Below are 16,544 nucleotides of genomic sequence, written 5' to 3'. Positions count from 1 at the left end.
TTTTTTTGTTTATTTTATTTTTTTATTTATTTAATTTTTTTGTTTATTTTATTTATTTTTTGTTTATTTTATTTTATTTTTTTGTTTATTTTATTTATTTTTTGTTTATTTTATTTTATTTTTTTGTTTATTTTATTTATTTTTTGTTTATTTTATTTATTTTTTTCTTTTCTTTTTTATTCTCATTCTTATTTTTTAGTCAATAAAGTTGAGTTTTTGTAGTTTTTTTTTATTAAATTAACTCAAAACCCATCACATTACCTCTATTATTACTCTATTAAAAGCATTTTCAAGGTCCACAAGTGTCATTGCAGATCTTTTTTTTTTCAAAACCTTTTTTGAACTTGCTTTACAATATGTATTACATCTGTTGTTTCCTGGCTTAAAACTAAACTTCATCTTATTGATAAATACTTTTTATTTTACTTGCTGTAATTCTTTATTGTCTGGTCAAGCAATTTCAATCCTCGATATGAATCACATACTACTGTGATTCATATCTTATATCTCCACCTCTTTTATTAATCTTTCTCATCCAACTTTACTTCCAATCATTCAGGGTTTAACCTTTGTCCATGCATGAGTATTTTGTTTTAGACGACTTGATCTAGGTCGTTTGCAAGTTTTATATTTATTGTTATAAAGAAAGCAAAACTAACAAAATAGCAAATTAAAATAAATTTAAACAGAAAAAAAAAAAAATTAATATTTTAAATAATTTATGTACTGTCTTTATTTTTGTTTCTTTAGAGTGGTTGTTATTTTCAGCAACAAAATTAGATAAGGCAAAGCAAAAAAAAAAGTTGACATTAAAAAGAATGGTTTTCCTATATTTTATTTGTTTTGTTTTTTTAAAGAGGAAAATGCAAATTGCTATATGTATGTAATATATATTTGTATAATTTTATTGTAACAAGTATATATTGTCCCTATATCAATACGTCTATGAAATGCTTGCATATACTTTTATGTATGACTTTTTTATTACAGTAAGCAAAAAAATAAGTGGCACAAACTTGTTTTTGAAAAAAATTGTATGAAATGATTAAAAAATGGTAGTTGATTTTTGTTTTTAAGGGGAATAACTATGAATTATTTGAAAATAGCATTATATTGAAGCATCCTATTCAAAAATTGTCAAATATAAGTTCATATGATGTATAAAAATCAACTTATATTGATCAAATATTTTCTCGCAAAAAAAATAATGACACAAATAAGAAAAATTCCAAAATTAGACAAAAAAAATTAGTATTTAGACAAAAAATTTAGTGTATCAATATTTAGTAGGGCCACCCTTTGCCAGAATAACTGCTTGCAGATGTCGAAGCATCGATTTCACAAGAGATTTGGTTTCTTCTGGAGTGATTTTCTCCCATGCTTCGACTATTGCTGCTTTTAGATAATTTTGTCTTCTATAAGCTCGATCTCCAATTATCCGTTCTAGAATGTACCACAAATGCTCAATCAGGTTAAGGTCGGGGGACTGGGCAGGCCATTCCATCACATTAATATTATTTTTTCAAAAAAATTCCTTTGTTGCTATGGCATTATGTTTTGGGCCATTGTCCTGTTGAAAAACGAAGTTATTTCCAATTCTAAATTTATGAGCAGAGGGTTTTAAATTTTGCTTTAAAATGTCTATATACGAACTGGCATTCATAGTTGGTTCAATTAAAGTCAGTTTGCCAGCTCCTCACCAAGCCATTGATCCCCACACCATGACATTTCCACCACCGTGTTTTACTGTTCCTCTCATACAACTCAATTTGTATGCCTCACCTTGTTTTCATCAGACTTTTGCTGTCCATCCAAAGAGATCAGGTTAAATTTGGATTCATTTTATTCATTAAATTTGGATTAGTTAATTTTGGATTCACTCCAAATTACTTTCTTCCAGTACTTAATAGTCTTGTCGGCATACTTTTTTGCAAATAATAATCTTTGTTTCATATGTCTTAGAGTCAAATATTTTTTTTGCGACATACTCTACCATGAAAATCTTGCTCTCTAATTCTATTTCGGATAGTGTGAACTGAAATTATGATTTTGTGGTCATTTTTAACTTTGTCTGCAATCTTTTGAGCAGCCTCAAATCTGTTTTTCTTCACTTGTAAAATAATGTTTCTATCAATAGCAGCAGATGTTTTTTTTTACGGGGTCTTCCTGATATATCAGATCCACAACTAAGTTTCTTTGAGAAATCGTCCAATGTCGTTTTACAATGCGCATGTTGCTATAAATTAATCAATTTTATTTAATTAATCAAAACTTGCGTGTTACAAATATATTTTATATGCTACATATGAACGCATCTTATGTGTTACATATGTAAATATAATTTTAGACTTAAACTTACCAAAAATTTTTTTTTTTTCCCACAAAAATTCAAAAAAATACTAAATAAAGTTTTTGTGCCATTTATTTTTTTGCTTCCAATATAACACCTGTGTGCTTTCAATGTTTTTAAAAACAATCCTTTGGTAAAATCATGCACAAATACATATAAAATCTTCATAATAGTAGTACTCTTTGATGTACATTTACATTTTTTACAGTTTTAAAAAAACATGAGAAAATGGATATGTTAAAAAAAAAAACTTAAAAAAAATGCTTGTGCCATTTATTTTTTTGCCTACTATATATAATTATATTAATTAATTGATGGTTATTTGAATGTATTAGGCATTAATTTTGTACTTAGAATGACCGTGGTTCAAATCCTACCTTTTGGTCTACTACATTATTGGTGAAATATATGTAAACAATTATTAGTAATTATTATCAATAATTGCTAAACAATTCTTAATTGTTATTATTAACAATTGAAGCTGTCATTTTGAAAAGGACACGAGTCCAAAACTTTTAACAGTTAGTTTATAAATTTAAATTAAAAATTTCTGTATGATTTATGTTTTTTTTAATAAAAAATAAAAACTACATAAGTTATATAAATTCTTTATTTATCTGCTCCTATATTTAATTTCTCGAGCAGGGTAGACATTATTTTAATAAAAATCATTCTTTTGTTGATTTTGAAAAGTTCTAATAAATACACTTGTATCCTTTTCAAAATGACAAGTTCAATTGCTCACCAATAACATAGTAGACCAAAAAGAAAGGACAAATGTTAAAAAGGAGCAGATATCTAAAAAAGTGCTAAAAGATTTCGAATAAAAAACGAACAGGAATAGAAAGGTAATATGAATCAATTAAGGGTATGTGAAAAATGTATAGATGGCATGGCCTATTGAAGCCTAAAAACTATGTATATATATATATATATGTGCGGCTTACTTAGAAAATACACTGAACGGTTTAATAGGTATATGAAATCTGAATGTGAAGAGATGTGTATCATTCAAAAACATGCAACAATAAGATTGTTTATATGCAACAAAGAAAAGAAGGAAGAGGAAAGATTTTTACCCAAGGGCTGTCACAAAAAAAATTATGGAAAGAGTCTCAGTCAGCTTTGAGGTAGTTGTAAGAGGTACATTGATAGGGGAATTTAGATGATGAAGAAGAATGAGATAATAGTTTTAGAGAGTTCAAAGTGTGATTAAGGATGAATAAAGAATGAATGTGGAGAAACTGAGCACTGACTAGGATCAGAAATAAGACATTAGTCGAGTAGAGAAGGTAAATGATTCGGGTTGTCAGTAAAGCAAGTTGGAAAGTTGACTATTTGAGTGAGAGATTGAGAAAGGCAAAAGTCGTATGCCTTAATGCCTGCAGAGTCACTGACACTAGAGCTAAGCCATTCAGTTTGATGACCATTAAAGTCACCAAAATTAGCAATATTGGGTGATGGATAAAGAGAGAGGGCTTGGTCAATTTGATCAGAAATAACATGGAAAAGAGTGCAGTCTTGAGGTGAAGGAGAGCGATAAAAAACAAAGATAAAGGTGATAGAGTGAAGTGGTGCTAAACGAAAGCAAAAAAAAGAGTAATTGGTGGATCCAAATCTAGTTTCCCAACAAATTGGTAAATTTTTACAAATCTAGATCCCCAGGTCAAGCATGTGACTATTGGAGTCTTTATGAATTGAAGGAAGATAACCATTAACACCAAGATCACAAGATGAGAGAGCCCAACTCAAATTAGTCTCACAAAGAGCAAGTCAGTCTGATGAACTTTGCAAGTGATAAAACTCAACAGAAAAAAAGTTACTTCAAAGACCAAAGATATTAGTGAATGATAGGTTCAGAGAGCATGGTAATGACTATGGTTTTTTGTGTTTTATAGTTTTTGGTACTTAGTCATTTTTAAATTTGTTAAAGAACTTGACTCAAAGCACTGGTAGAACTCAGTACACTATGTAATAGTCCAAGAAATTACCTCATTACTATTAATAAACCCTAAGTCGTAACAAAGGGCTCCAAACGTGGCCCCGACAATCCCTACCAAAAGTATGAACAGAGACATCATCCATGCGCAACATGGCACTGTTAGTACTCTGATATTTTACAGCTGTTGATGGAATCAGCCTCTCTGAGAGCTACCACAGAGTTCGGGACACCTGATTACCAGCCGGCCTCAGAACCATAAAACTGAATTTTAGAGCTTTACTCTCATTAAGAAATAATTAAATGAGTTGCCTTGTCATAAAAACAGAGACACAAGCAAAACCCATACATTGAGTCTAGAAGATCAGCATTCAACATTCTAAACTGGAAACAATGTATTATAAATACATCAGCGCCAGCCTAATAGATAAAGAAGGGGTTCAAAGCTGGTCAACAGATAGAAACTGTTTACCCCTTATGTCTTTGCTTAGGAGGCCTTCTACAAAACAGTAGCTGGATACATTTAACATCTGCCCAAGATGAGTATTTTTATCGAGACACCATCTCTAGCCTTTACTCAACCAAGAGCCCTAAGGCAGGAGCTGTTTTAAGTTGGAGTTGGCTTCTCCTAGTTTTTACTTAAAAAAGCGTAGCCTACAAGTCAGTATGCTACCAGTAGCAGGATAACCTGACCTGACTTAAGTTTGGCATTCTTGAAGCTGTTAAAAATAAACCGAAAATGGAAAAGACTTGAAAGTTTCTAGAAATGTGAAATACTATCATATAATTTAGTATGTAAAAGTTACAGCACTAAAGTCTTTAACTTTTTTCAAAAATTCACTCTAAGTAGCGTGGCGGTTGTAATGCTTATTTACCACTTCTGAACAAAACAACTTTGTCAGACTTCATGTAGCAAATGACTTGGTAAAAAGAAAAATCATTAGGTGTGTGTATTTAGCACATGTTGATGTTTTTATATGCTGATTTTCATAGTTTTTTTTTAAAGGTTTACAAACATTTTTATTTTTTATTTTGACATGAAGGTCGAAACTGTGACAGTTTTAACAAAAAATCCGATGCTTAAAAACAACAAATAAAACAACACAATCAATGATGTAAGAAAAAAAGTATAAATAATTATTAACCATGTATATTATGTTATAAAAATGCACTATAACATTATCAAAGTTCTCAATTATTGATATACCATACAATTTTTAATGCTACACAACAGGACTGTAAATAAGCGTCAAAACATGTTTATACAGCCCTTACAACTTTAAACCATGCTATGGTATGATAATGGTATATGACTATGGTAGTTAAGTTTGCAGTTGCTTTGATTAACTAGTGTACAAGTTATGCTTCCCATCTCTTATAAGACGGAATGTTTGTTGGGTAAAACTATTTTTGTATGTTGTATTTGAAGTGGCTATCTTGATCCTGAACTTAATATTTTGTATTGTTGTTATTTTAGAATTATTTTTTGTCTATGTGTACCGAATGATTTGGTTTTCGTAGAATTTGTTTTAGGACTTTTATACATATATTGTCAATGTATTTATCAGTATTTTCGATGTTATATTTTGTTCTCGCAATTTTTAGACTAATGTCTACAGATTTTAGCGTTTTTAGATGTATTTGCTGTATTTCATGCTTTATTTTGATACTGCTTGCACACAGTAGCGGTGTACTATAGATTAATTGACTAAGTCCAATGTTTTGATATATTGCTACTAGTATTTCGCTATGAAAGCCTAGTTTTTAAAGACTTATAATTTGGGCTTGATGTGCTGCCATTGTTGGTCGGTATTTATTTCTATATTTAAATCCAATCCTAGGTATTTATATGATGTTACATATTGAAGAGATTTGTTGAGGGAATTGATGGAAACAATTGGTGGTAGGCGTGTGTCAAGTTTGTTACTAGGTATGCTCATGATTTTGCATTTTGTTATGTTTAATAACATTTTGTTTTTGATGCACCAGTTATTTACTTTGTCGCAAATTTCCTGTGGTAGGGTTGAATGGGCTAGATCTCCAACAATGTATGTAAGGATGTCATCAACAAATTTTTATAGCTCAGTATTACAGTCAAATATATCATTTATATCAAGTATGAAGAGTATAAAGAGGATGGGTCTGAGTGCACTGCCTTTTTGTTCCTTTTGGCAAAGTATAGATGTTTACAAAATTTTAGATCATTCAATGATGTTTTGACCCCTGTCCAATTTAAATAACTGATTTACTGAAAGCAACTCAGTAAAAGTTTTATGCAGTTGCACTAATTTTAAGACTGAACCCAGATTTTGAAACAATAAGTGATGTTAATTTTGTAATGTTGGTAAGAATAAGAAAAGTTGGAAAACCCACGATCATTATAAACTACATCGACCCCAATGGACGAGCAGAGCTAATTTTCAACACATTAAAAGTATCACCATCAGTTTAGCACATTCCCAATAGTCAGCACAAGGTAGCAAATTTTTTCTTTTTTTGTTAAAAAGTATTCTCTTCATTGACTATAGAGATTGTTTTGCATGGATTTTTAAACTACTTTCTGTGAATTTTAGGGTCATAAAACCAGCTTCTGTGTTATTATTAGGCCAAATTGAATCTCTAAATTAAATAAATATTTGATTTTAGGACCCGATGTTGCACCAAACAATTTTTCTAAACAGAACTTTGTATATCTAATGTTGACAAGCCAATAACTTTTTGCTGAACAGCAAAGTCGAACACAAGCTCCACTTTTATACCCAGAGTTACCCAGAGTTACTGTCGAAAACAAGCAATCTTACATTATCTGAAATATTCCACTCATTTGCATGGTCAAATGAGGCTAATCTTTCCTTGTTTGTAGAGGTAGAGAATGGAATCAGGAGTAAGGTAATGCCATGCACAATAAAGAGAAGCAACCTTACCTGATGCTAATTTAGCAATTGATTGTATATATGATTGTATATGTAGAAGACTTTTCATCAACTTAATACTCCAGGTATTAAGTTGAGTCATCAGCAAATAGAGCCACTTTAGATGTAAAGTTGTCAGGAAGATCATTAATGTAACTAAGAAACAAAAAATGACCAAGAATAGAACCTCGAGGTACCTTGATGCTTCACAGATTATTAAAGCTCTGAGCTAAATTTTGAAAAATCATGTTATTACTTGTATAGTACAGTATTCAAAGTTTAATCCAAAACAGAGGCTGCGGTTATTAAAAAAATCACTTTCATTTAAATTAAAGAATTGTTCTTTGCTTTGCTGATAAATGTTTACCTGTAGGCGAGTTGCAATTAATACTTGAATTAAATTCAAAAAAAATCAAAGTAGTTATAAGATAGAAAGTATTTATTGACAAAAAATTAGGAAAGTTAAGCTTCTTACTGTAACTAAAATTCTTGGATTTATGAAAAATGACTTTACACAAGACAAATTGAGTGAAAATCTTCTATTAAAACTGGGATATGTTTTCAACTTATAACAAATTTAAAATATCTTTGAGCTTTTCTAAATTATTGTACAGAGAGTATTTAAACTTTTATTTATAAAGAAAATTGCAAAATTATTTTACTGGTTGCAGACTAACAGTTGTTCTGTTATACTGGTTGCAGACTATCTGCTAATATCATTTTATTATTAATATGTGTAATCATTTCAATTATAATATTAAAATAAACCTACCAATTTGTGATAACAAAGCTAGTACTAAAGAAATAAAAAAGTGAAGAATATAAAGTTTGAGCTTGTATAAAATATAAGCTATGTTCAAAAATTCAATTTGAGTCTATAAAACATGTTTTAAAAACTTATTTTTGTTGTCTTAAACATGCCACGTGCATTGAGTTTGTTGTTATCATAAGTTGCCTTCTATCAGTTCTTTTATGAGTTCTTAATTGGATGAGATTGTTTGAATTTACTCCACTGGGTTTGATTGATGCATCCTGCTCCACATTTACTAAATTGTAGTTAAGATGACCGCTGTTGGGCTGGTCGTGTCTATGTGATGAATAGCGGTAATGCAGTGACCCATTCCTCGACAATGGGTACTGATGGAGATCAGTGCAGGGCATTTCATTTTTGTTTGTGGTTCCCTTACAATTGGTATGTTGCTCTGCAAGTTAGTTTTGGATACCTTTCAGCATACTGTTTAAGGATAAGCATAAAATTTTCCCTAGATTTACTTTTTTGTTGTTTGAGAAATGAAAATTTGATGTGATTAAATAGCTGTTGATTGTTTTAATTTTTTGCAAGTATAAATGGCGAAGAAGATCCTTAAGAATTGCTTGAAGAAAACATCAAAGAGCTTAGATCACGTGGCTTAGTAGAGAAAGATTTTGCTGTTGAAGATCACAAAAATTTTGAATATTGTGAAAGCTTTCACATAAACAGTGTTATTGAAAATTTGCAGTCTTCAAATTTGCAGCAACACTGGTGTTAGCAAATATCTCATTTTTTTAAGTAGTCTTTGTCTGCCACTAGCTTGTTGCTTTTAGCAGACAAAAACATTTTTTTAAACAATTTTTTAAATAAAAAATTGTTTAAAAAAATAAGGTAGTCTTTTTAATATAGTAATTTTTAATCATTTCATGCTCTGATTAGTAAATTGTTTACTAATCAGAGCATGAAATGATTAAAAATTACTGTATTAAAAAGACTACGATACAAAAAACTTTTAAACAATTCTTTTTAAACAGAGAAACAAAAAGAGAGAGAGGAAAAAAAAAAAATAATAAAGCAATTAAATCATTTAATTGCAATCGGATGATTTAGTTTAACTTATTCATAATTAAAAGCTTAACTTAAAAAAATAATCTTTGGAAAGAATTTAAGAAGACATGGAAAAATAGTTTCAAATGTTTAAATTTATCAAAAAAATACATGTGATATTTTTTGTTAATTTACACAAAACGCGTTTATTTTAAATAATTGTTAGAATTAATTTTGTATTTTGTTTAAAGTTTTTGTGTAAAATGAAAACTTAAGAAAAGATCAACGATTAAAAGTTATTCATAACGTAACGATTTTTTAAATTGTTCAAACATCAAAAGAGCTGTGGTCAAATTGTAAAGAAAAAAAAAAAAAAGTGTGGTCAGTTACAGCGTGCCATTGCACGGCATTTCTGTCCAAGCCTGATGTTTAGTGTCAGGTCTATTTTGATACCAAGGTATTTATAGCTCAAGGTGAATTATTGAGTTGAAGTTGCAAGAAACATTTATTGTGTTTGGTTGTCTTGAGAGAGATTTTTCTGTACCAAACAGTAAGGTCTTCGTTTTACTGACTCCAAAGTTGAGTATTAGCTTGTATTTTTTACACCATTTTGAGATTTCTTTCATATCGGATGAAAGATGCAATTTTATAATAAATATATCTTTTCCAGGAACGTATATGACTATGTTGTCAACATTAATAATAGATTTTGAATGTTTCAAACAAGGTACAAGGTCATTAAAGTAAATAAAAAAAAGGAAAGGGGTCAATATTGATCCTTGAGGTACACCGCATACAACTTTTCCTGTTTCAGATATTGTATTTTAAAAACAAATTGTTTGAGATCTGTTAAATAGGTAATCTTTAAACCAGCAGAGTTCAGTATCACAAACACCATAACTGTTAAGCACATCACAAATTCTGCTGGTTTAAAGTTGGAACTGTTATGATTGTTGATTAGTATTCCAAGGCTTAAAGTGTCAAATGCTTTACTCAAGTCAAAAAAAGTGTTACTGAAAATTGGCAGTATTCTGTTATTATAGGTTTTCTAAATATATAACTGGGATTTTTTTTCTTCTAGATTTTGCATCGATCTTGCTTGAATTGAAGCAAAAAATTTTTGGCATCTAAAAAGAAATCTACTCAATAAAATTGTTGTGATGACCTACAAAAAATAAATATATCTACAATAAAATTATAAAAAAAGAAGAAGTAGGTGTAGTTTGATCATCCTTCAGCTAGCATCTAGAAAAAAGTTGTTTTATTAAGTTCACTTAAAATATTCAGTTTTTGAAATAGATTTAATTGATAAAAAATATGAGGTTAAAATTAGTTTTTTTAATAACTATAATAAAGTTAAGAAATCTAAAGTTCAAAGTCATTGCAATCTTTAATTACCTGTAACTAAATATTTTTGATAGGGTTCGTAATTAACATTAATGGTTGTAAAGTTTATATTGTATTGTGTCATAAGGAATGTGGTGGGTGTGTTTTGAACTTAGCTATTAAATTGTAACTTACCATGATATTGTTCATTATGCTCTTGGGTATTTAGAAAATTTATATATATTCAGTGAAGATATTTATTAGTGGTGCCAAAAACAAATACATACTTAAAATAAAAATAAAAGTAAATTGAAATTCACAACAAAACTTCTAAATATTGGTGATTTTACATTTAATATCCACTTGGGTATTTGGAAAAGGTGTATATATTCAGTAGAGATATACAGTAGCGATGCAAAAAACATATACATATTTATTATTACAGGGTTCAACAAATTGAATTTTTTTGTGTTATACCAATTGTGTTGGAGCTTTATCTTGCTGTTAGATTTTTTTTTAGGTTTTGTCTTACAGTTGCCAAATGAAATCAAACATTTTAGTGTTTTTTTTTGTAGGTATTTTGATTGATCTGGACATCATATAGCTCATATTTACCAAGGCCTTTGTGGCCTTGGTATCATCCCCTCATATTACTAAACCTCCACCATCTTAGTATCATCCCCTTTGTGGTATCATCCCCTTTGTGGTATCATCTCCTTTGTGGGTATCATCCCCATCTTGGTATCATCCTCTTAGTGGTATAATCCCCTTTTTGGTATTATCCCCATCTTGGTATCATCCCTTTTGTGGTATCATCCCTTTATGGTATCATCCTCTTTGTGGCCTTGTTAACATCCCTTCATATTACTGAACCTCCACCATCTTTTTATCTTTCCTGTAACTAGCGTTGGCAATATTTTTCAGTTGCAAATCTTTTTGTGTAAATTTTTTTTTTGCAGTTTATGACCTGAAAATTTGAGCCATGACTTTAAATCACTTTTTCCCAATCTTCTATTGCCGAATGCAAATTCTTTGAACTATTTTTATATTATGCGTTGATCCATGATTGGCAGAATAGTTTTTCTTATTGTAATGTAAGGCTCATATGCTACTTTTGTCACAGCCACTAAGCTTCAAGGATCTACCAGAATGATGAATGTTGATAATGTCACATGTCAGCTGCCAGGTTTTCACTTTATGCAAAGTCCAGAAACACTCGCAACTTTTCCTATTTTAACTTTGCTATATTTTTTTGATTTACAATTTCAAAAGTTTACCATTTGATGTTCTCTGACACTTTTGGCCCATTTGTATTCAGTTTTAAATTTTAATTAATACAAGTTTGACAATTTATCGCAATTAGTATATTATTTTGCAGAGTTAAAGCTATTTTTTTTAGTTAAGCATTTTCTTTTTTAGTTTAGAATACTCAGTAATTGTAGAAGAAGTAAAGGAGAAAAATTAAGAATTTAATTAATTGTATCAATTAAAGAAGTAATTAAGCAAAATATTTAGTTGGTTTTAATGCAAAAAGTTATTTATTAAAATAAAGCAACTAGTTATTAAACAAGTTTTTTATGTCAAAATTGCAAAATTTTATACAATAGATTAAAGTTTTCTGCGTTTTTCTGATGTTTTTTTTTAAGGGGATCTTTTTTGTATTTTTGCTCATTTTTTTTAAATTTATTTAAAAGAAATGAAATAAAAAAAAGTTTAACAAGTTATTTTTATCAAATTAATCTTTCAAAAAAACTATAAAATTCAATTTAAGGGTATCTTTTTTTTGACCTTTAATCTCATCATGAAATAATTCTCAACTCTATAACTCTGAAACACAAACCTTGACGAACAAGGCCGCTGCGCGGAGAAACAAGTTGAGCACGGTACTACTAGGGACGTGGTGAGAATCGAACTCAGAACCTCTTGCTTATGAAGCAAGCGCTCTACCACTACACCACTACCACATTTATCCTTATTATTATTTATTAAAATAAAATAAAATTATGCTATATATAATAATTTGAAATAATTTAAAATTAACAAAATAAATTAATAAATATATTAATTAATAAACTCATGTGCAAATTTATGAAAAAAATTTTTTAGTATTTACCATTGTATTTTACAGGAATAATATTGCCATCTATTTTACAGGAACAATAACTTGCTTTTATAAATGAAAAAGAAATTTATTTAAAATTGCTCTACTATATTCTAAAAACTCTTTACAAAATTTAAAAACTATATAGATTATTACAAAGCAATTTCTAAAATGACATGCAAACAAAATGAATTACAATGTATTTAATAATATCTTGATATTGAATTGGTTAAACTTAAAACTTTATAAGTAATCATTATTACCTTATCAAGAATAGCAATAAAAAAATGTCCAGGGAAAAAGTACACAGTTGTCGCAAACATTTTGTATGTTATTTTTTATCTAAATGAATCAAATTTAATATACTAAATAAAATTTACAAAATCATTAAGAAAAACTTATACAAAATAGTATTTATAAATTTTTATTTTCTATTTTTTTATGGACCAGTTTATATAAAAATATATTTATGGAGCTAGAGAATTAATGAATAGCAGCAGGTAAAACTAGAGGTAAGAAAATGGTAATTAAAAACTTTAAAAAAAATTAAACTAAAAACTAAAACTTTTGCAAAAAATTTTTAGACCTTTAATAAAATTTCATTCATGTTACACCTGCTTTAAATTCATGTTACACCTGCTTTAAAAAGAGTGCTAAGAAAGAAAAACATAAATTTTTATTTATTTTTAGGTGATGTTTTATCTGATATAATTGATGCTTTTAAAGAGATTGAAAATATAAAGTTAGAATTAGCTAAAGTATTTATCAATGAGGTTATTATTCCATTAGAAAGCAAAGTGGAGATTCAATTAGGAAATGTCAAGGTAAACATTGTTTTGAATTTGCAGATTATTGGTAAAAAAACTATTAAATTAAATTATTTCTTGTGAAAGTATTTCTTTTGTATTATTAAGAATTGTTTTTAAATTATAAATTTTAGGCAAAATAAAGTTATAGAAAACTGCATTTGCAAACTTTGTATTTATTTATTATAATTAATTTATTATAATTAATTTATTATAATTAATTTATTATAATTAATTTATTATAATTAATTTATTATAATTAATTTATTATAATTAATAAACTTTTTTTACTATTCTTTTAATGTTTCTTTTTTTTCTCTTTTCAGACGACTCATAAAAATTACAGTCAACTTAATAAAGCACAATCAGAAGTAATTTTATCATTTTTATAAAAATCTTGTTTTGCCAATAATTGTTTTTATAATTTTGAGATATAAGTAATTACTTTTTTTAATAAGGAAATTTATAATTCAGGCTGTTGAAAAGGTTCGAAGTTCAGTGTTAAAAGTTCGCAGAAGAAGTTTAAGAAAGAGACGACCTTCTCAAAAGTATGAAGAAAAGGAAAGGCAGGTAATCATTTCTTTTTTTTCTTTTTTTTTCGTTGTTGATTTTTTCATGTGTAACCTCAAATCTGAATCTTTATCTTCTTAATTAATTTCTTAATTACAAATGAAAATAAAGGTAAATTTTATTAAAAAGTTAAGTTTAGCATTTATTATTGAATTAAACCTTTATATGCTCTTAAATAATATTCTGTAATTTTCTGTAAAAAAGACAAAAATGTGATAAATTTTTTTTAACTATTGCCTTGTTTTTTGAAAGCAATAATTAGTTTATGTTGTATTTCATTATATAGTGAACAGTGTGTATTTAATATGTAGTATATTTAAAATACTATCTTAAAATACTATGAATAAAAATCACAATTGCTGTTAAATGCTTTTTTTTATGACTTAATGTTTTCTGAATAAAGATCAAATAAACAATATCAAAAGATAATTTAAATATTCCAAAAAATAAAAGTTTTTACTTACCGTAAAATTGCTGAGTGTAATGCATGTTTTTTAACAATGTCTGCAATAGTTCTGTGTATATACAGTAGCACTATGTATTTAAAGTAGTAAATGTCTTCACTGCTCTTTAAATGTGTATTACATAATAAAATGATACTGAATTTTTATGATTACAACATTTATACATTACATTTTACTACATTTTTGGGGTATTTCAAGACACTATTTTTCGACAGGTTTCTGATGTTATAAAAAAGTTGTCTAAAAACATGATTCTTAAATCAAATTATAAAAAAATAAAAATTAAAGTACCTACAAATTTTTTTGACATGCAAATATAAAAAGATGAAACATGACTCTTATTGTGAAGTTGGTAAAATATCCAGCTTCAAATTTTCTGTTCAAATGTTTAATATGTACAAAAGTAAAAAAACAATTATAATTTAAAAACTAACTTTAATTTTAAAAACTCTAAACTTCAAAATAACAACTAGATAATATTTGTATCTTTTTAACAATTTTATTATTATTGTTATTGTTTTTTGTTTCTCTTAATTTCTTGATTTTTTTTTTTTTTTTTTTGCACATAATGAAATATATTTATCCAACAATGTACTTAAACAACAATGTACTTAATGAATAGCTGAGCAAATTAAAACTTTTTTTTTTTAATTATTTGAAACCCTATTTACTTGCTTTATGTTTTATGTAATGCATTGTGTTCTGGAATATCCTTTGAGATATTCTAGAATTTTGTTATTAAAATTTTGTATGCGTGTTTTACATATAGTTCACAATAGAATTATTATATTTTTTAGGCTCTAAATGCACTTTCATTAGAAGAAACTAAGTTAAAAGAAGTTCGAGAGCAAGGATTACGTGATGTGATTTAAATTTTTTTTTCTCCTTATTTTAAATAGTTTCAATCATTAAGCGTAAAATTATGAAGTAGGTTGTTTTGATTTAAAATTATGTTTTGAATTTGTTGTAGTTTAAAACTAAAATCAAAACAGACTTTTTAAAGGTAACAGCGTCTTTTAATCAATATGTTTCAGAGTTTTTCCTTGCATTTTCCTCAAATCATTAATTTATGGTTTCCATTATCTTGTTTTCCTCAAATCATAATTTCTAAAAAATTTAAAATAACTATTTTTTACAAAATTGTTAAGTTTTTATTTAAAGTTAAGAAGTTAATGAGTATAAAAATACTTTTAATTTCAATAATTTTTTTTTTAAATAGTTGTAAATTACTGGTAATGGTGTCTAATAATTTCTGCACAACTCTTATTGTCATTTTCTCGCTTATGGTTGACCATGCCTTCAGCAATTCCTATACTGAAATAGTCTTCCCTGTTTTATGTAAATATCCTTTGCCAATGCCCCAATATTTTTTAATGGGCTGGAATTGTGGGCAATTTGGTGGATTGAGCTTTTTTGGTACAAATTTAACTATTCTCAGTTTATATCGCTCCAAAGTTTTTTTAGCATAGTGGCATGAAGCTAAATCAGGCTAAAACAAACAAGATCTAGTGTGCCATCGAATGAGTGGCAAAAGAAGGTACTCTTTAATATAAATTTCTGATGTCAAAGTTAATGACGTCACAAAAGCTATACTTTTTTTTCTACAACTACAAATTGCTTGCCATACGAGCAATTTTTTACTATATTTGTCCGCAAGTTTGTATTTATATTTGTTGCTTACTCTGCCATGAACAATTGAAGTATAATATTTGTCACCATGAAGTTGACTAAATTTTATGTAAGTCTTGTTGTCTATCAAAATGCAGCCTTTCAATCTTGTCAAAACTTGAGTGTAAATTTTTCATGCTTGTATTTTGGCAGTGGAACTTTGTTTGTCAGAACAATTTGGGTATTTAATTACTCGAAAAGACAAAAGAAAAACTTGTAGTTTGTACTTTTTATCTCTTTCTCTTTTAGACAAGCCTGGATTTCTTTCAAAATAACAATGAATCTTATTTACCATTGACTTGATGTTAAAAAATTTTTTCTTTCTTATTCTTTAGCTTGTTTGATGGATAGTCTTCTTATATCGTTTTATAACCCTTCCAACAGTAGAATTAGGAATTCTAGTAGTTTTTGAGACTCCTTTGTAGTTTCATCATGGATTTTCTTCATAAATGTGCAAGATTTTTTTCCGATGTTCAAATTGCTTAAATAATTGTTGTAAAAAATTGTAATTTGAGTTTCTTTTTTTATGTTTCTTTTTTAACTACTATCATTGCTTAATTAAAGTATTATCATTATTATTTTTTTAATGTGTTAGGTGGGAGTGGTTTCC

At 27.8% G+C, this 16,544-nt stretch overlaps 1 protein-coding gene across 1 annotated transcript in view; it reads left to right on the top strand.

Moving 5' to 3' along the window:
* Positions 1–16,544, top strand: part of LOC101239069 (BAR/IMD domain-containing adapter protein 2-like 1) — a 60,294-nt gene that overhangs the window by 13,952 nt on the left and 29,798 nt on the right. Inside the window, exons 4-7 of the mRNA XM_065803692.1 lie at positions 13,117–13,250; positions 13,559–13,603; positions 13,707–13,802; positions 15,064–15,129. Of these exons, the coding sequence (XP_065659764.1) occupies positions 13,117–13,250; positions 13,559–13,603; positions 13,707–13,802; positions 15,064–15,129 (341 nt within the window). The remainder of the gene's footprint in view (positions 1–13,116; positions 13,251–13,558; positions 13,604–13,706; positions 13,803–15,063; positions 15,130–16,544) is intronic.

This window comes from Hydra vulgaris, chromosome 08, assembly GCF_038396675.1.
Source record: "Hydra vulgaris chromosome 08, alternate assembly HydraT2T_AEP".
Classification (NCBI taxonomy): domain Eukaryota; kingdom Metazoa; phylum Cnidaria; class Hydrozoa; order Anthoathecata; family Hydridae; genus Hydra; species Hydra vulgaris.
This window is presented reverse-complemented; position numbering and strand designations above follow the sequence as displayed.